The sequence below is a fragment of the Psittacula echo genome, assembly GCF_963264785.1.
Source record: "Psittacula echo genome assembly, chromosome: 4".
Classification (NCBI taxonomy): domain Eukaryota; kingdom Metazoa; phylum Chordata; class Aves; order Psittaciformes; family Psittacidae; genus Psittacula; species Psittacula echo.
The window spans coordinates 82912374-82932806 of record NC_137738.1 but is presented as its reverse complement, the minus strand read 5'-3'; the positions used below and the strand labels follow the sequence as shown (position 1 = coordinate 82932806).

The 20433-nt window shown below is 44.9% G+C and overlaps 1 protein-coding gene across 1 annotated transcript in view; it reads left to right on the top strand.

The window, feature by feature from the left end:
* Positions 1-11413: 11413 nt before the first annotated feature.
* Positions 11414-20433, top strand: part of HCRTR2 (hypocretin receptor 2) — a gene marked incomplete at both ends in the record, with an annotated part of 33879 nt that continues 24859 nt past the window's right edge. Inside the window, one exon of the mRNA XM_080615848.1 lies at positions 11414-11642. Coding sequence (XP_080471974.1) covers positions 11414-11642 — 229 coding nt within the window. The remainder of the gene's footprint in view (positions 11643-20433) is intronic.

The following is a 20433-nucleotide window of genomic DNA, read 5'->3' as shown; positions in this document are numbered from 1 at the left end:
GCAGTCTACTGCCCCCCCCCCCCCCACCTTTCTTCCCTCTGCTTCTGGAGGGACGGGGAGGAGAATCAAAAGAATGCAGCTCCCACGGGTTGAGATAAGAACAGTTGAATAACTAAGGTATAACACAAATCACCACTGCCGCCACCAACAATAACAACGACAAGAGAAAATAACAAGGGAAGAGAATACGATACCGCCCGCCGGAAAAGACAGCCCGCCTGACCAGGGGACGTGCCCTTCCGGGTAGCTCCCAGTTCCATCCCCTGGCATGACGTGCTGTGGTATGGAACACCTCCTTGGCCAGTCTGGGTCAGGTGTCCTGTCCCCGCTTCCTCCCGGCCCCTCCTCCTCCCTGGCAGAGCATGAGACTCACAAAATCCTTGGTCAGTCTAAACATCGGTGTTATCAGTTTTTTTTTGTTCCCAAGCCAAAAGTCAAAAACACAGTGCTGCAACAGCTACTAAGAAGGAAAAAAAAAAAAAACAAAAAAACTGACTGCCACTGCTGAACCCAGGACAGTATCCACCCCTTGTTCCATACCATTCACGTCATGCTCAGATCCCACATTTTCCATATACCCTCACTCTCATCTCGGTGCACTGTTATCTTAGTGCACGGACCAATTCCTATAAAGCTACTGAGTCCATTCGGTTCATGATGTTGGGCTCCATCTCTTGGAACAGTCTTTCAGGGCAGAAGAAGCTGTATGCAGTGTTGGATCGTTGCCTGCTGATGCTGATCATTCCTTTACTGTAGAACTCATCCGGTTCTATCAAAGTTCATTCTCTGTTGGGATGATGGTCGGAGGGAAGTCAGAGCCAGTCGCTGGTGCCCTGCAGACTTCTAGTTGATGGACTATAGCAGGCAACAGCGTACAATTGAGTTCATTGTCTGTTTTCCCCTAAAATCAAATCCCCTTGAGGTACGCATCGGACTTCCCCATCTTCCCGCATTACCCACCAAGTATATCCAGGTCCCTGAGCAAAAGCAATCCCACGAGTGGGTTTGCCTTTACCTGAAGCAGGAATAACCCAGACTGTCTTCCCCAGCAAATTCTTCATGTGCACCACAGGAACTTTGTCCCCCTCTACAATATGTAAAAGTTCTGACTGTGCTGGGCCAGGCCTGTTGGCAGATCCTCTGGTGTTGACCAACCAGGTGGCCTTTGGTAAGTGTGTATCCCAATGCTTGAAAGTTCCCCCACCCATTGCTCTCAGTGTAGTTTTTAACAGCCCATTATACCGTTCGATTTTCCCAGAGGCTGGTGCATGGTAGGGGATGTGATATACCCACTCAATGCCATGCTCTTTGGCCCAAGTGTCTATAAGGTTATTCCGGAAATGAGTCCCATTTTCTGATTCAATTCTTTCTGGGGTGCCATGTCGCCACAAAATCTGGTTCTCAAGGCCCAGGATAGTGTTCCTGGCAGTGGCATGGGGCACAGCATATGTTTCCAGCCATCCGGTGGTTGCTTCCACCATGGTAAGCACATGGCGCTTGCCTTGGCGGGTTGGTGGGAGTGTGATATAATCAATTTGCCAGTCCTCCCCATATTTATACTTCAGCCATCGTCCTCCATACCAAAGAGGCTTTAACCGTTTGGCTTGTTTAATTGCAGCACATGTTTCACACTCGTGAATAACCCGGGCAATAGTGTCCATTGTTAAGTCCACCCCTCGATCACGGGCCCATCTGTATGTTGCATCTCTGCCCTGATGACCTGAAGTGTCATGGGCCCACCGGGCCAAAAATAATTCACCTTTATGTTGCCAATCTAAGTCCATCTGAGCCACTTCAATCTTAGCAGCTTTGTCCACTTGTTGGTTGTTCTGGTGTTCCTCAGTGGCCCGACTCTTGGGTACATGGGCGTCTACATGACGTACCTTCACCACCAGGTTCTGCACCCGGGCAGCGATATCTTGCCACAGTGCAGCAGCCCAGATGGGTTTACCTCTGCGTTGCCAGTTGCTCTGCTTCCATTGCTGCAACCACCCCCACAGGGCATTTGCCACCATCCATGAGTCAGTATAGAGATAAAGTACTGGCCACTTTTCTCGTTCAGCAATGTCCAGGGCCAGCTGGATGGCTTTCACCTCGGCAAACTGACTCGATTCACCCTCTCCTTCAGCAGTTTCTGCAACTTGTCGTTGAGGATTCCATACAGCTGCCTTCCATCTCCGATGTTTTCCCACAATACGGCAGGACCCATCAGTAAACAAGGCATACTGCCTTTCACTTTCTGATAGTTTATTATATGGTGGGGCCTCTTCAGCACGCATCACCTCCTCCTCTGGTGACATTCCAAAATCTTTGCCCTCTGGCCAGTCCATGATGACTTCTAGAATGCCTGGACGACTGGGATTTCCTATTCGAGCTCGTTGTGTAATTAGTGCAGCCCATTTACTCCATGTCGCATCGGTTGCATGATGTGTAGAGGAGACCCTGCCTTTGAACATCCAGCCCAGAACGGGCAACCTGGGTGCCAGGAGGAGCTGTGCTTCAGTGCCAATCACCTCCGAAGCAGCTCGAACCCCTTCATAGGCTGCCAGTATCTCTTTCTCAGTTGGGGTATAGCTGGCCTCAGATCCTTTGTATCCCCGACTCCAAAAGCCGAGGGGTCGACCTCGAGTCTCCCCTGGAGCTTTCTGCCAGAGGCTCCAGGTAGGACCATTCTCCCCAGCTGCGGTGTACAGTACATTTTTTACATCTGGCCCAGTCCGGACTGGTCCAAGGGCTACTGCATGAACTATCTCACGTTTAATTTGCTCAAAGGCTTGTTGTTGCTCAGGGCCCCATTTAAAATCATTCTTCTTCCGGGTTACATGATAGAGAGGGCTTACAATCGAACTGTAATTCGGGATGTGCATTCTCCAGAACCCCACAGCACCCAAGAAAGCTTGTGTTTCTTTCTTATTAGTTGGTGGAGACATTGCTATTATTTTGTTGATCACATCTGTAGGGATCTGGCGACGTCCATCTTGCCATTTTATTCCCAAAAACTGAATCTCCTGTGCAGGTCCCTTGACCTTACTCCGTTTTATGGCAAAACCAGCTTTCAGCAGGATTTGGATTATTTTCCTCCCTTTCTCAAAGACTTCTTCCGCTGTATCACCCCACACAATAATGTCATCAATGTACTGCAGGTGTTCTGGAGCTTGCCCCTGTTCCAGTGCATTCTGGATCAGTCCATGGCAGATGGTAGGGCTGTGTTTCCACCCCTGGGGCAGTCGGTTCCAAGTGTACTGGACGCCCCTCCAAGTAAAAGCAAACTGTGGCCTGCATTCTGCTGCCAAAGGAATTGAGAAGAATGCATTGGCAATATCAATCGTGGCATACCACTTGGCTGCCTTTGACTCCAGTTCATACTGAAGTTCTAGCATGTCCGGTACGGCAGCACTCAATGGTGGTGTGACTTCATTCAGGCCACGATAGTCTACTGTTAGTCTCCACTCTCCATTAGACTTTCGCACTGGCCATATGGGGCTATTAAAGGGTGAGCGGGTCCTGCTGATCACTCCCTGACTCTCCAGACTACGGATCAGTTTATGGATGGGAATCAGGGAGTCTCGGTTGGTGCGATACTGCCGCCGGTGCACTGTCGTGGTTGCGATTGGCACTTGTTGTTCTTCGACCTTCAGCAACCCCACAACAGAGGGATCCTCTGAGAGACCAGGCAAGGTGGACAGCTGTTCATTTTCCTCAGTCTCCAAAGCAGCAATACCAAAAGCCCATCGGTACCCTTTTGGGTCTTTGAAGTACCCTCTCCTGAGGTAATCTATGCTGAGGATGCATGGAGCCTCTGGACCAGTCACAATGGGGTGCTTTTGCCATTTCCTTCCAGTCAGGCTGATCTCAGCCTCCAGTACAGTCAACTCTTGGGATCCTCCTGTCACTCCAGAGATATAGATGGGTTCCACCCCTTGACAGCTTGACGGCATCAGGGTACACTGTGCACCGGTATCTACGAGAGCTTTATACTTCTGCGGGACTGATGTGCCAGGCCATCTGACCCACACAGTCCAGTAAATCCGATTATCCCCTACCTCCACCTGGCTGGAGGCAGGGTCCCTCTAACAGTCATCACAACGTTGGACACCTAAGTCGTGTTGAAAGGGATTATTCTTCGTTATCACAGGAGCTGGAGTAAAATCAGCTCTTCCGCTCCATCTGGGAACCTGCTCACCAGAGACTGAAGCCGCAGCTCTCATGGGATGATTAGTCTTGACCCTTGTTCCTATTTTCAATTCATGCACCCGTTCCTCCAAAGCTGAAGTAGGTTTTCCATCCCACTTCGTCATGTCTTCTCCATGATCCCGCAGGTAAAACCATAGGGTGGCCCGTGGTGTTTGCCTTCTATATCTTCTGTCTTGAACAATAGGACGTCTTTTGTTAACAGCTGAGATGCATGTTGGTACACGTGAGGAGCTGGATAAATCAGATAGATCGTCCCTCAATTGTTTGACATCCTGGGACAGTTTTTCCACAGCTGAGATGATGGAAGGGGTGAGATTGTCTTCGAACTCTCGGAGTTTGTGAATCATTTCATCCACTGTTGGTGTTACTATGTCACCCCAGGTTACCGTTGCCAATGAATGGGCATATGATGACGGTGCATTACGTGTAAGTTTTCGCTACATGGGTCGTGTACATTCGACTTCATCTGGGTCTATGGGTATATCTCCGTTATTCGGTTTGGTGTGATAAATCATCTCTACGATGGCTGATTCCCTCAGAGACTGGATGCCTTTGTCTAAAGTAGTCCACTTGGCCGAACGACTCGTAACATCATCCTTGTATGGAAACCTTTCTTTCACAGCTGCCAAGAGCCGCCTCCAAAGACTGAGGGACTTTTTCTCTCTTGCAATTGCTTTGTCAATTCCCCCTTCTCTAGCAAGTGATCCCAGCTGCTTGGCTTCCGTACCTCCTAGTTCGTGACCATCGGCCCCATTGTCCCAGCATCGGAGCAACCAGGTGATGATGTGCTCCCCTGGTTGACGGGTAAAATCTTTTCGCATATTCCGTAGCTTGGCTGAGATCCGAGGTCGAGAAGTCACCTCTTCTTCTTCTTCTTCGTCATGTGATGATGACTCCTGATCAGGTGGTGGCCTGGGTGGTGAATACATTGTTTCTTCATCTTGCTTCACCCTTCTTGCCTCTTTTCTGCTTTTTCTCTTGCTTATGGGGGCAATCGATATTGGTACGAATTGGTCCTCTGGTTTAGCTGCAGTCATTATCACTGTGCTTTGAGTAGCAACAGTACTTGTCGCGGGGGGTGGTGTAGCTGCTGTGGTTGGGGCTGGGGTAGCTTCGCTATCTGTTGCAGTTGAAGTTTGAGTAGTGGCTGTACTTGTCGCTGGGGTAGCTGCACTGTCTGTTGCAGTTGAAGTTTGAGTAGCGGCTGTACTTGTCGCTAGGGGTGGTGTAGCTGCTGTGCTCGGAGCTGGAGTAGCTGCGCTGTCTGTTGCTTCGCCCTCAGATCCAAGGACATTTCCTTCCTTTTGAAGGTGCTGGATAGTGTTGAACAAGGCCCGGTAAGCATAGGCCAAGCCCCAGCACGTTGACATGATTTGTCCCTCTCTGGTATGACCAGGATGACAGCACACCTCATTTAAGTGTTTTACTAATTCTTCTGGATTTTGCACTTGTTCGGTGGTGAAGTTCCAAAACACTGGAGGGGCCCACTGACCTAGATACTTGCCCATACTATCCCACACACCCTGCCACTCATGGCTGTCCAGCCTCGGGGAAAATCTCTCGGTCCCCCTATTTTGTCGTCTAACCCCAGACAAGGCCCAAACCTGACTCTGCTTAACTCTTGAGATCAGACGTAATGGTTGTGGACAAAACACACTCTGTATGCGTGCCAACATGGTGACCCCCATCACAATCAGCAAACAGGTCTCAACAATATTAAAAGGCCACTCAAAAACTTCAAAACTCTCAAACGATGCTGTAAACGGTCTGGAAGGGGCACTGGGAGGGTAAAAGAATGTCTCCTTCATAGGTTGACCACCCAGGAAGGAGAAAAAAGATGTATAGTTGCTAAGCATTTGTATTATATACCTCCCAAAGTATAAAGGTGGTGACCACACTGGGAACATAAGCCAGATCAGTTTCATGATCAATTTTTCTATTGTATTACAAGTCATTACCATAAAATATAATGAGACAATAACCTTAGCCCAAGCCCCACACTTGAAAAACACTAACACAGCAAATACCGGCTCTAAGTAACCTACGGCATATTGAGACTGTGAGATCAAAAACAACAACTTTGAGAGCCAATAAATCAGCATTGTGACAAGTGACTATCAATCCAAAACACTGAATGCTTATCACAAATACGATTAGACACACTCCTGTCAGATCTGTCGTTATCTCAACCCTTCGTGCCCCACGTTGGGCGCCAAAAGAACTGTCGTGGTTTAAGCCCAAGCTGTAAATCAGAACCACGCAGTCTACTGCCCCCCCCCCCCCCCACCTTTCTTCCCTCCGCTTCTGGAGGGACGGGGAGGAGAATCAAAAGAATGCAGCTCCCACAGGTTGAGATAAGAACAGTTGAATAACTAAGGTATAACACAAATCACCACTGCCGCCACCAACAATAACAACGACAAGAGAAAATAACAAGGGAAGAGAATACGATACCGCCCGCCGGAAAAGACAGCCCGCCTGACCAGGGGACGTGCCCTTCCGGGTAGCTCCCAGTTCCATCCCCTGGCATGACGTGCTGTGGTATGGAACACCTCCTTGGCCAGTCTGGGTCAGGTGTCCTGTCCCCGCTTCCTCCCGGCCCCTCCTCCTCCCTGGCAGAGCATGAGACTCACAAAATCCTTGGTCAGTCTAAACATCGGTGTTATCAGTTTTTTTTTGTTCCCAAGCCAAAAGTCAAAAACACAGTGCTGCAACAGCTACTAAGAAGGAAAAAAAAAAAAAAACAAAAAAACTGACTGCCACTGCTGAACCCAGGACACAGGGGAAGTTTAGATTGGATCTAAGGAAGAAATTCTTTACTGTGAGGGTGGTGAGGCACTGGAATAGGTTGCCCAGGGAGGTTGTGAATGCTCCATCCTTGGCGGTGTTCAAGGCCAGGTTGGATGAGGCCTTGGGTGGCATGGTTTAGTGTGAGGTGTCCCTGCCCATGGCAGGAGGGTTGGAACTAGATGATCTTAAGGTCCTTTCCAACCCTAACTATTCTATGATTCTATAAATGCATCTTGTGATAGAGCATTGTTATTTTCATTTATAAGATTTGATGATTAATTAATTCTTTTTACCAAAAAACCACACTATTCATTTTTCTTTCCCGTCTTTTACACCTTACTGCCTTGCAGTTACTATCTTTTTTACCCCACTCAATTTTATGGCTGTATAGATTTCCAAACCTGGCTTTTTTCTATCAGTCTTCCTCTCTTGCTCTTGGCTTCTCTCTACTAGCTCATTTACCATCTTCCCTTCTTCACTATTTAGTTGACAATAGCCTATCTGCTTCCCAGGAACTACTTAGTGCTGCTGCTGGAGAAGCAGCACTTCCACCTTGAAATGCCAGTATAGGAAGAAAGATACCATCTGGGCTTCACAGTCAAAATCTGGAACATGATGGACCAGGATTGCTAAAATAAATAAATAGTAGTGCTGGTGGTTTTCTATTGAACTGTCATGTGGCATATTCCGTAAGAGAGAGAAAGGAGACAGAGAAAAGCTGCTATATGAGAACAATGAAAGGAAGATGGGAAGGAAGGACATATTCACACAATCCATCTCTACTGCCAATACAGCAGGCTATTTCTTTTCAGCAGCCGTGGTTATGTGGTTTGCTTCCCAAGAATGAAAGCACCTGTTAAAATGTTGAGCAGAGGCTGAACCCTCCAGCTCAGCTGTCTCTTAGCACAAGTTTGCAAAGAGTTTAAAATTCATTCTGCTTTGACAAAAAGCTCCTAATTTAATATGCTATTAGACTAGTATGGAACTAATCCTCTGAATCAAAGATTTAAAAATGAAAGGGCTAGTCTCTAAGATATGAAAAATTCTGCCTATTTGTGTGATTAATAAAAACGTAAGTCTGCACTAGAGTTATTATTGAGGGAGAAAATGTGTTTGACAAAGTGATAAACTTGGATGCTGAAGTAGGGCTGGTTCGTTCTCTATGAATGTCAGTTCCTGTGAGATATCAGATGCAATAAAGCATAAAATTGTGCTTGATTTATATTCACACAGTCTAATATCATATAATAAGTGGCACTGAAAGCCACAAGGCACATCTTCTAGTGTTGGTAATTTCATTTCAGTATTTTTGGATTAGTGGTGAAAGTTATGGATTAGAAGAATATCAATATATGTGAACCTTTTAGTTGAAGAAACTACCAGACAGTATTCTCTTGAGATAAGAAGGTTAATAGATATAACCTTGAATTTATGCTTCTTTTAAGTGCTGGGTAGCCGGTACACTCTTTGATTGTAGAAGTCCATAAAATCACATTAAACAGGTTTTGAACTGAAAAAAAAATCAGCTAACAAAATAAGAATGACATACTTTGAGCATTTGCTGTTCACTTGCATATGAAAGGAACACATTTAAACTGTGACACTAGTTTTGATGCAAATAGCATAATTAATAGATAAATCAGCAGTAAAATTCATCACATGAATATATTTTGCTAACACACCTTCACAAGTTAGAAAGCCAGAGGGGACTATGTCGTCTAACCTCTTGCATACTTCAGATCATGCAACATTTCTGAATTAATTTCCTTTTCAGCTAGCACTTATCTTTTTAGAAAGGCATTCTATCTTGTTTTTAAAATGCACAGCTAGAATGACTCAATTTTGAAAAGTAGCTCCTCAGTAGCAGAGTTTTATACATGGTGAGTATTTTCACGTAATCAAGGTTCACACATACTTCGATATACAGTAATCTGTAGTCACAGTTATACTTATTTATACCATCAAGTATCACATGAAGCTTTCTGGCTACAGATTAATGATGAGAGTGTGTGTGTTTAGCTGATTACCCCTGATCTTTGGATCACCTGCCAGCTTCTTCAAGGTCATTGAAAGATGACTGTAACAGAATCAAGAACTGGCAGTAGAAATGCACAGAAACAGGTTCAGTGATGATTCTTCATCTTCCATCTCATTTTGAGATCTGTTAGTTAGCCCATTTTTAATCTTTATAATGTGTGCCATATTGATTTTTTGCTATCCTGTCTTCCAATCAGAATGTGCTGTATCAATCAAAGCAAATGTCTTGCAGTACTCTAGGAATACTAAATTTATGCAGCTTTCAATCTGCATAATCAATTTTATATGGCTTTATCAATCAAACTTGTAATCTTGTTGAAAGTACAATGAGCCCTAAGATGCATTTTTCATAAAACCATGTTCTTTCTTAATATTTATACCTTTTTATTTCAATTTCCTACTGTTAGTGAGGGAGAAAGAAAAAAGTATTCTGTCAAAAAAGGCATTACGTGTTTCAGACTTTATGGCAACTTGAAAGCAAATATTGGAATTATGGACCAATATTTTGACATATGAATGAAGCTGGAGCATGAGTGCTGTTGTCTGTTAACTGATCACAAAATAGTTACGCTCTAAGTCTTTTCATCACTAGCAAAGACCATGACAAGCTGCTTAGATGTGTCTCTTTCTGTGTCCCAAGTAGACCTGGCACAATTCCCGCATTCTCAGGAGAGTTTACATCACTTCTCAAAATTCACACCTCAACTAATATAACCTTAGATGTTTTCATTAGTTGCAGAGTGTGTACTCTTTGTTTATGATACTTGCAAAGTCTACCTTTCTAGTTTATGTAAGATAGGTGCTGATCCTACCAGTAAACCCAAGTATATCTCACTTTTTAATGTATTTAGCCTTAAAAGTCCACTTAACTTCTCTGTGGAATAGGAAAGGTTTTGTGGTTTTTTTGGGTTTTTTTTTCTTTATTTTACAGGGAACTAAAGCAAAGGAAGCAGCTCTGTAGAAATAGGTGCAGGTAAATGCAGTGTAGGTATGCTGTATTGGACTTTGAAGGCAGTAGAGAAGTCTGCATGCTGGTAAAGAACAATTCAGGAACCTGAAGTACTGTCTAAGCTAAGCACTACAGGGTTAATGAGTATCTGCCTTTGCATCATGCTTATGTGTTGGAAGTAAAGTCCCACCATAATAGTTCCTCCATTCCTACAGAATTGCAGACCCTGCACTGAAATGCTTAACTGAGTGAGATGTGCCATTTCACAATGGAAGTGGTGCTTATACCAGGCTCATTAAATTATTCATCTAGGAAGTGAACAGATTACCTGAATAGGAGGGGAATGAGGTGGGGAGGGGGATGGTTTCAGTCGAGGAGGGACAGGTCCAAACCTATCTCTTCCCTTTCAGGAGCTGTACACTGGACAAAGTATGAAAATAACCCCAGAAGCAATGACCATAAACCATGAATACTATTATGCTGTTTAACTAGCACTTCTGGGCTCTCGAATTGCTTTCTGCCAGCTCAGCTCAATTCAGAATAGCTACCGGACAGTTGCTGTGTTGAGACCCCGCGTTGAGCATTTGAAACAACCTCAGAGTAGGGAGTCTGCATGCTAGACTCAAGCCTACAGTGAGCTCTCACTATCTTCAAATCCAATGAACCCTATGCTTGCCTGTTCAGCGCCCTTAGGGATTTCTCCACCGGGGTTAATTTCTCTGGTTTAGCCCTATACCCAGTTCAACTTCCAAAGGGGCACAGAAAGGAGACAGCCCTATTAGCCACGGGTTTTTAATGGCTCTTTTCACTCTGTGCTTCCTTCCATAGCAGCCTTCCTCTGCTTTTGATCTACAAATCTATACTTGAATATAAAGTGTATTTAAAGTAAAAAGGTCTAAAGTGCCTGTGCAAGAGAAGGTGGGAAACCAAGGGGAACCAGAGTCGGAACAGGGGTGGATGAGCCGGGAGTGGGGTCGAGGGGAGAGAAGCAGGGCTGGGTAGGGGGCTTGTGTGCAGAAATGCGGGATGGGGGGAGCATGTGCATGTTTTGAGGAATAAAAATCAGAGTTGTTCAAAACGGACGTGACTTTTCCAGCGGAGGCAGGTGCGGTTTGGCTCCCTAAGCATGCAACCCACCCTGGTCAGACTCTTCCCCGGTCGGGTAGGGGGAGCAGCCTCCTCGTGCACGGAGGCTGCTCCCCCTACCCGACCGGGAAAAAGGCTGGTCAGGGCTGGCTGGGGACCGACGCGGATCCCCAGCCTGTTCCCGCATTGGCTCCCGTAAGTTCCCGCGTCATTTTTCTCCCCACACCCCGCTTTTCGCACTGGCAACCACAAGTCTCGATGGACGGGCGAGAGAAAGCTTGCATGCTCTGAGAGCATATGTTGTTTGGTTTGGTGTGGTTTGGGTTTTCTTCCCAGCCACAGGACCAACCATCAGGTATGTCCGGGATTCAGCCCGAGGATGGTTCCCCTCCGTGTAGGAATTGGACCACCGGATCGGAGCTAAACGAGACACGGGAGGCTCTTTTAAGCCCTTCCTCCGACTACGACGACGAGGAGTTCCTGAGGTACCTCTGGAAGGAGTATTTGCATCCCAAGGAGTACGAATGGGCACTGATAGCCGGCTACATCGTCGTCTTCATCGTGGCACTCGTCGGGAATGTCCTGGGTGAGTCGCGCTCCCCCAAACTTCCCGTTCTCCGTTGCCGAGGTGCGGTTTGCACGGTTTTACGGGGAACAGGGGTTCGGTTTCGCTTCCCCGCTGGAAACGCGGGTGCCGCCAGCCGCGGCGGAAAGTTAAGGCTGCGCGCAAGGGGCCTTTGAGGCGGGACGCCGTGAAAACCGCTTCCCCCTGCGCCTGCGAGGGGCTGCGGAGGCAGCCGCTCTCTTCGGGAGTGGGGGCGGCACAGAGCGGCCGGCGAAGCCCGCCGGAGGGACGCGGTGGGGGAAGCCGGGGGCTGCCGGCCGGCTCCCGCCCCTGTCCGCCGGGCCCGGGTGCTGAACACCCCTCACTCCCCCCGGCCTGCCAGTCCCGGCCGGCGGCTCCGCCTCTCAGCTGCTGCTTCCTCACAGCCCCTGCCCGCTCGGCTGAGCAGGGCGAACGCGGGTTTTTTTCTAAAGGACAGAGATCAGGGCCGCGGCAAGGGGCAACGGGAGAGGGACAGCGCCCGCCCCGTGCGGAGAACCAGCAGTTGCTCCCCTCAGCACCCAGCGGGCTGAAGGCGCGGAGCGGGGATGGCGATGGGGGAACGGGGCGGTGCCCTGCCGGGCTCTCATTGAGAGAAGAGATCGAGGCGGCGCCGGGAGCCCGCCCCCTCCGCTCTCCCATTCATCCGGGAAGATAGGCTGTGGGAGGGGGGTGCGCGGCGGCAAAGTGTGGCGGAGAGCGCAGGGCAGCGCTGGTGGGAAGCGGGAGCAGGCACAGGCACAGCGGTGGGCGGTGTGCTCCTTCCCGAGCGAAGCGTGATTGCGAGCGGGCCGGCCCACGCCGGGATTGTTGCCGGCCCGTCGGGAAAGGCGCTTGTGTCGGCCCCCACCTCCTCCCGCCCGGTACTGGCTGCGTGGGGAGGACACGCGTGTGCACAGTCCCCGCCTGTGCTGCCCCGTGCCCGCAACAACCGCCGCTCCTTCCTGCAGCCGTGCCCCTGCGGTTTGCTGGGGAAGGCGTTTGTTTTTTATCAGTTCCGCGTTTATGAATGAGCAGAAGTGCGGTGAGGCCGCCCGGAGCCGGTTACTTCGTGATAACGCACGTAGCGGGAGTCACGGCTATTTGCATGTTTCATTTCCATCAGTGCCATTGCAATGAACGAAGTGGCGCACTGCCGCGCCCACCCCGCCATACGGGTCTTCCATTCATGTTTTTCAGAAGGATTCATGCGTGCCAGGGCTGTCATCTGCCGGCTCTCTCGGCTTCCCAAGGCAAGACACACGTAAGACTGCAGCCATAGGCAACATTTTGCCAGGCTGGTTGTTCTTCCAGCGGACTTCCAACAGACTGATGATGCTATTTATTTATTTTCCTGGAATGTTGCACTAACTGCTTGTAAACATCCAGTATGCACGTTGGCAAAAACAGTGAGTTTTCAGCCAAAGAGGTTACATTAGAGCTATTCAGAACCTTGAGCATGTTTGCTCGGTCGATTGCTCAGCAGCCGGCTTGACAGACAATGTAAAGATAATAGCCCTCGCAAAGAGTCTGTGCTTTAAACTAGGGAGAAAAGTGTCCTACGTTCTGCTGTTCAGCAAAGACGGGTTTAGGAGAATTACCTGTGTTTACCTGTTTGGCCCCCGCTCCGCCATTCTGTAAACAAGATGCCCTCTTGCCGTTAAAAGATTCAAGGTCAAATCTTAAGCCGTAGAAGCTCTCACCCTGTATACACTTCTCCCCCTCAACCCTCCCTCTGAAGCCACAAGGAGAAAAGCTTTCCTCTCTGTGTTCTTGCAAACAGGGATGATAATTGTGCTATGTGAAGCCATTCCTCCTTTCGTTTGTGTGTGCTGTCTTTTTGCTTGGGATGGAAGCTGACATTTGGCTGTTCACCCACCTCTGCTTTTGCTGGACTGCTTTGCTGGAGCTGTTTGCTCTTTAAACTGCCTTTGTGTATTACACAGACCTCACCCACCCAAACTGCTTCTGTTTACCAGCAAGTTGTTTGTGGGGTCTGCAGGTGCAGGTGCTCGTTAGCTGAACACTGTCTCATCTTTATGCAAGAAAGCTCTTACTGCACTAATTGCAGGCTCACATGATTTTGAGGAGAGAAATGGATGTGGTCTAATGCTCTTTCCAAAGGCATTTTTGTGAAACTTTGACTATTAGTGAAAATCTGATATAGGCCAATGCAAATATTACAGTCTCTGAGAAGCAAATTTCTCCTGCTTGAAAAATTCATATTCGAGGTTAATCTGGGACTTAGTTATGGACCTTCTTGAAACAGAGCAGAAGTGATTTTTAGTGGCTAATAGTGCTTATGGTATGATCCTTAATAGCGCTAATGGTATTATCCTTAATGATGCATTGTGTTCCTCTGCTTATGTTTGACCAGTGCTGCTGGACATGTGTGGCATGTGAAGTCTGTTTTGTTCATGTCCTATTCAAATGGCACTTAAGCATCCAGGAAAGACTCTTCCCTATGTTGCATTGAAAAATTACATTTCTGCTTCTTACTTTGATTTGTGTATTCACATGAGATTAAGAGACTCGTGTCCCAGCAATAACATCTGTGCAAGTGGAAGGCACAGCACATCCCTCAGATATTAGTAATAAACTAGATTGAAGCATTCTGACAGTTAATTAATAGACAAGGGTAGGATTAGAAACTTGAACTTTGATTGATATCTACTGGGCTCTTGAGTGAGCTGCACAGCAGGAATTCTACTTATAGTAGCATGTAACAAGGTTTGCATTGCTATTTAGCTTTCAGTTTAATTAGGAGAGTTGACACACACTGTCCAAGCTGCAGCACAGACCAGCTAAAATGAAAACTGTTAGCAAGTCTCTGCATCTAAATGCAAGTTCCACTATTGAATTTGAGTGCTTCTTGTCAGTGATTCTCCTGTGTGTCCATGTTGGCTGCTCACCAGAGATTTCTGTGCAAGCCACTGAAAAGAAACAGTTTTTAAGATGGTTTTAGGACATATTTACATGAACATTCAGGGAATCTGAAATGCAGATGATAAGACCAGTATGCTTTGTCTGTTTTCCTCCTCACTCAGTCACTATCACTAGAAGCATAGGCTTTGAGGGTAAGAACTTCCTGTTTTGCAAACAAGACCAAAAGCTTTTTTTACCCCTGCACAGCAATGAAACTCTTGCAACTTCTTTGTACAGCTAGTGCAAAATGTCGGACTTGCTTAATGGAGAATGTATGTTGACTGTAGAGTAAATACCTGTTTCTTCTTTACTTGAAAACATTGCATTAAAAACATCACTTAAAAATAAAAAACTAGATTATTACAGAAGGGTGTATGGAGGTCTCTAGTTACTGACATCATCATTCCATGCTAACCAGTTGCAACAGTTAAGAACTGGAATAAGACCACAAGGGATTAAGAAGTACTGTACAACTCCATATGTTTAGCTCCATTTATATAGGTAAAGAATTGAAATGGTCATCATTTAAGTTACTCATTTGCATAGGTCAGAACTTTTCTAATGAGATGGTTTCCCTCCGGGAACATGCATTCATCAAAATCAAAATGTACAGCAGAGATCACTTGGTTTAACCAAAGACTGAGGGCAGAACAAGCATCCTTCTGGTGTCCCACCAGCTGGGCTGCTGGGCCTCTCGGCAGCCCTCCCCAGAGCTGGCAGAAGCTGGGATCCTTAGTACAGACAACCTGCCAGCACCCAGCTTGAAAGTCCTCAGCACTGCTGGCTTCCAAGGCTAAAAGACCATGTAGGACATCAGTGAGAGATTTCAGAAATGTTCTTTACTTGCACAATTTGCTGATAACTTGTTTTTCTTTCCAGCTCAGAATGAAACCAAATTTAATTGACAGAGAAATACTCTTCTCGGGATAGCTCTATTATTTATTATCTGTTTTACAGTAACTGCTAGTTGGGCTGAGATCTGTACAGAACCTAACTGTGGCTCTTTCCTCAAAGAGTTCATAGTCTGACTCATAGAGCTCAACAGCATTCATTTGATTTTTACTTATTTTCTTAGGACTGGAAAAGAAAAGTTTTGTGTACAGTTCTAACACCAGAGTCAGAGTCAATGTTTATCAATAGGCAACTGTCTCAAATGCTGCTCTGTTGTTATTTTAAAAGTGAATACTAAGGTCTAGGCATACATGCATGTGTTGGTAGAATTGGATGAGTCATGTATTCTTTTAAATGGTGCCATGATCTTCATGAATCCTGTTTGATTACTGTAGATGAGGCATAGTTCATTTAATCACATTTTAAATTATTACATTTAATTTTATCCAGATTACTTTGGGAATCTGGCACTGAAAGGGCTTTCCTTTTGTAATATGAGCATGACAGTCACCTTTATCTTTTGGATGAATAATAGCTAGAATGGATTTCTCATTTTTAAAAAGATAAGAAGTGATACACTCATAGGAAATGATACAATATACATTTTATCTACCCAAGATACAGACTGTACAAGCTCAATTTGTGTAAGATTGTGAGAAACAACTAAAGTACATTGGTGTTTGCATAATATGGGGATCACTGTCAAGGGACTTATTCACATCCTTGTGAGATGTAGTAAAGCACTAAAAGATGAAGCTGATTTGAAATTATGCCCTTTTCTGTCTAGATTCTTATATCCAGATGTGTAACTAGTTCCACTTTGTATGCTTTGTGACCAGACAGTCCAGTGGGGAGTTCTACTTTCCTTTACCATTCTGTGTCAAAAGGCAATTCTGCCTAGTGTGGGTAGTGCAGACCTATTGAACCCAACTCTGAAAAAGGGCAATGCCCAAGACTGAAGGAAGGCGAGCTGCAAGAGATGCTTGATGTCTTGAATGTTAATACAAATTCTGTTGACTTTCATTTGAGTTCTTCTAAAAGAAAGGACTGTTGCATCTGCCTGGAGGCTGCCCTTACAGTTGGATAAAAAAAGAATGTCCCTGGATAGTATTTTTTTCAGTCAGAGTAAAATAATAAGCATTTTGGCTACTTGTCTTCTAACATCATAAGGACAAGAGTATGCTGTGATAAAGGAGGAGGACTGGAATCTGAAGAAGTGGAAAAGTGCTTGATCTCAGAGGTCAAAACCCGTTAAAAGGTATTGAAAGAGAAACAAAAGATAGATTCCTTTCCATATGGAGTCATATTCTGTTTAATTTGTAACTACTTTTAACTAGTGTTATTGTTCTTACTTCTGAGGCTACATTTGCATGGAAACTAAAACTTTAGGACTCTGCCATCCAGTTTTCTTTCTTTCTTCTGCCTATGGCACTGCTGATAAAAATTTCTTATCTGACTTAAAAATCTCTTATCTGACTTAAAGACTGGCTATTGAGCAGGTCCTACAGAAGAACTATCACCAATCAGTCAGAATTCCCCTGCAATGCCAGAACATTATGGCGTGGGGGTTGGTGGCAAGGGAAAACACACCAGCATGTATTTGACAGATTACCTAGGAAGCAAATAACAAACTTTATTGTTGCTGGTTTAGTTTTAGTTTCATTTTACTTTCAAGATGTACTCCTGATAAACATGTGAAACCTTTAAAGAATTTATCCCATTTTATTTTACATGTTCTCAAAGCTGTTGGAGTGATAGCTCTGAAGACCAGCTCTGCTATTCAGACCCAAACCAGATGCAGCCTTGATGGTGGCAGGATATGCTGGCTACTTATTGATTTTATGTTTTCAATGATATTTGGAAAGAATTGTAGATTCTAGAAGGAAAGCAATTCAGCAGAGCTGTTCAGCAACTGCACAATTCCAAGGCCACTAAAACCAGTAAAGCCCTCGCTGTCAGGAGCTGAAGAGAGGCTAACACATCTTTCTTTCCCTTAGGTCAGTGAATTACTCTTCAGCCAGAAATGTCTTTGGGGCATTACCAAATAAAATGAAAGCTGTTGTCACTTCCTGTCACTCACCATCTTTCAGAAAAACTTGAAGGTTTTGTAATGCTTCTTTATTTGTAAAGCATTGTTTATGTTCTGTGTTGCATGTCAAGTGAAACCTTTTTTCGTTGCTGTTTTGTTTATGTTAGCAGCTGGTTTACTTACTGTATATCTCACAAGCGGAATCCACCAGAGAAGAGCTAGAATGGACTGTTCCCTAGGGGAAGGAGAGCCAGGAGCTGAAGACAGCAGCATGATTGACAGGGCAATGTGTTCACCAACACAGTACCACAGTGCCTGAGAGCATGGTAGGTCTGATGATGTTTACCAGGGTTCAGTCACCTCCCAGCAGTTGCCAGACAAATCCATAGTGATGAAGCAGGTCTGAGGTAAAGCCAGAAAGTCAAGTCAGTGGGTGAGAATTACAATCAAAATCAGTAATGCACACGCATGCTGGCAATGTCATCTTTGCCTGAGCTAAGAGTAAGAGCCTGAGCTTAAATGCAGCTCCTAGGTAAAGAGGTGACCCACAAAAGAGGCATCTCACATCTTTCTCCGAAAGCTCTGTTCCCAGCAGCGTGAACCCAGCTTACATGCTGCCCTGTACCAGGGCTGTCCTCCACTACAAACAGCTAACCCCTGGGGAGGGGGCAGAGCTTGCAGAGCCTGGGGGTGCACTCAGCCCTGACAGAACTGTGTTCTCGCTTCTGGTTCTCAGTGCAGTAAGACTGCAAGGATTTTAGCTCAGTTTGGAAATATTATATTGGCAATGTGGATTCATGATAGAGATTCAGAAGTTGCGTACTGTAAAAGATATTTGTTGTAGCATTTTACTAGCATAGCAAATTGTTTTTCTTTGTGTAGCCTAAAAAGAGGGCATTCTCTCATCTATATTAGAAACAGGCATGGACATGGAAAGGTTTTTCCTGGTGCAACTCCATTATACACTGACAGATGCATTTTGAATCATATTATTTCAAAATTGCAAAGCATTTCATCTGTGAAGCACACCTTGATTTTAATAAGTCACGCAGGTTTAAATTGAATCATAATGGAGTGTGAAATCTTTTTATTGTATTGTCATGCAGTATGACAGCTATATTTATGGTCCTTCCATCTCTAGCACAAAGTGTGTGTAAGGATTTTGTAAGCTTTTTATTGCTACTGTGGATAGACAAAAAAAGTGTATCAATGTGATTATGAAATAACTGGTCATTCAGTACAGTCAGCTCTGCAAAGGTGGCTGGGGTTGCCAGTTAATACCTGTAATGTAATGATTTGTGTGTGTATGGTGGACAATTTAAAGCCAATCTATAATCAGCGCAGTTAGCTCAGGAAAACTGTGTGTCGGTACCCTGCACTTCATCCAGAGTTGATGAAACCTGGCATTTTGGACAGCCATATCTTATATCATAGCTGATCCTCTGGTAATAATTCCCATTTCCATTAGGTTGTTAATTGCCTAAAATTATGTAATATGAACAAGATAGAAAGTGAGTCCTGTGCCAATTAGATGGTCATGCTATTAGTCTCTATTTTAATCTGTAGAGATTATTTTCCAGCGGGCAGAATTTAGATCTTGTATTCTTCTCTATCACTGTAATAATAAGGCAGTACATAAAATATATAAGTGGGCTGGAGAACATGAGTAACTCATGTTCTTGTAAGACCTTTTAAAAGCCTGCATACAATAGAGCACTTGGTAGCTAGAAAACATCTCAGAGATTGTATTGCTGCAAGCAAACTTGTAGCTGTATATCTGGTTTATTTATGTAGACTCTTGTCTTTTGTGGAAGATGGTTTCCCATTAGTGCATTTCAGTAAAGCTGATATTAAACACAATACTTTAAGATTTCATATGTTCAATGTTATCATAAAATCAACTAGGCTGGAAAGCATGACCTTTAAGATCATGAAGGACTGCGAAGTCACCAGTAAATCATGTCACTAAGAGCCTACACCTACACGCTTTTTTAACACTTGAAGGGACGGTTATTCAGCAAATCAAATCATGGTTTACAATGTTTTGGTTTATACCCCTTCGGTCAGTTGGAGTCAGCGGTCCTGGCTGTCCCCCCTCCCAGCTCTTGGGGTGCAGTGATTCTGTGTAAGCACTGCTCAGAAATAACTAAAATGTCCCTGTGTTATCAACACTGTTTCCAGCACAAATCCAAAACACAGTCCCATACCAGCTACTATGAAGAAAATTAACTCTACCCCAGCCAAAACCAGCACATACATATATATACTTGTTTATGTGTGATACCCAGGGAGCATGACCTAGCCACCTACTTCTTTTGTCATACTTCCATGATTTTTTCCAGATCTGTTGACATATCTAGTATGTCCTGTTGATGAGGAGCTGTCACCTCACTGGCTGGCTGTGTAATTCCTTTGTGTCTGCAGCCCAGAATATTGTCCACCTTTTCAGCTGTCACATCACATATTCAAGTATATTTCTTATCTGCTGGGTATTATTGCCAGCTGTATGATTTTGTCAATATTTGCTTGATAATAAACATTGTATAAAAAGTGTATTTCTGTCATTCTTTCTATTACCTTTTTCAATATAAACTTGGTCTTATGTTGGACTCCTTTTTTCCAGATAAGATGAATTGTGTAAAAAATGAAGTAATGTGTGAGTTTAGAGATTAATAGTGGGAAAGAGATGGACAGTTTAGGAAGTAGATATCATCTCCCTATTCACAGAAAAGATTGGCTTGTTTTAGATTTTTTGTTCTCACTGGTGGTTTCAAAACCCCTTAATTAAATATCCTCTCAATTAGTTAAAGTACTTCTTACAGCTTAATCAAGATCATCAATAAAGTTATTGAAAGACTCATGGAAAACCTTCCTAAAATAAATAAAATAAGCTTAGTCTTTCACACCGAATTTTTAGACTCTCAAGTTAACTCAGAAGAATCCTTAATC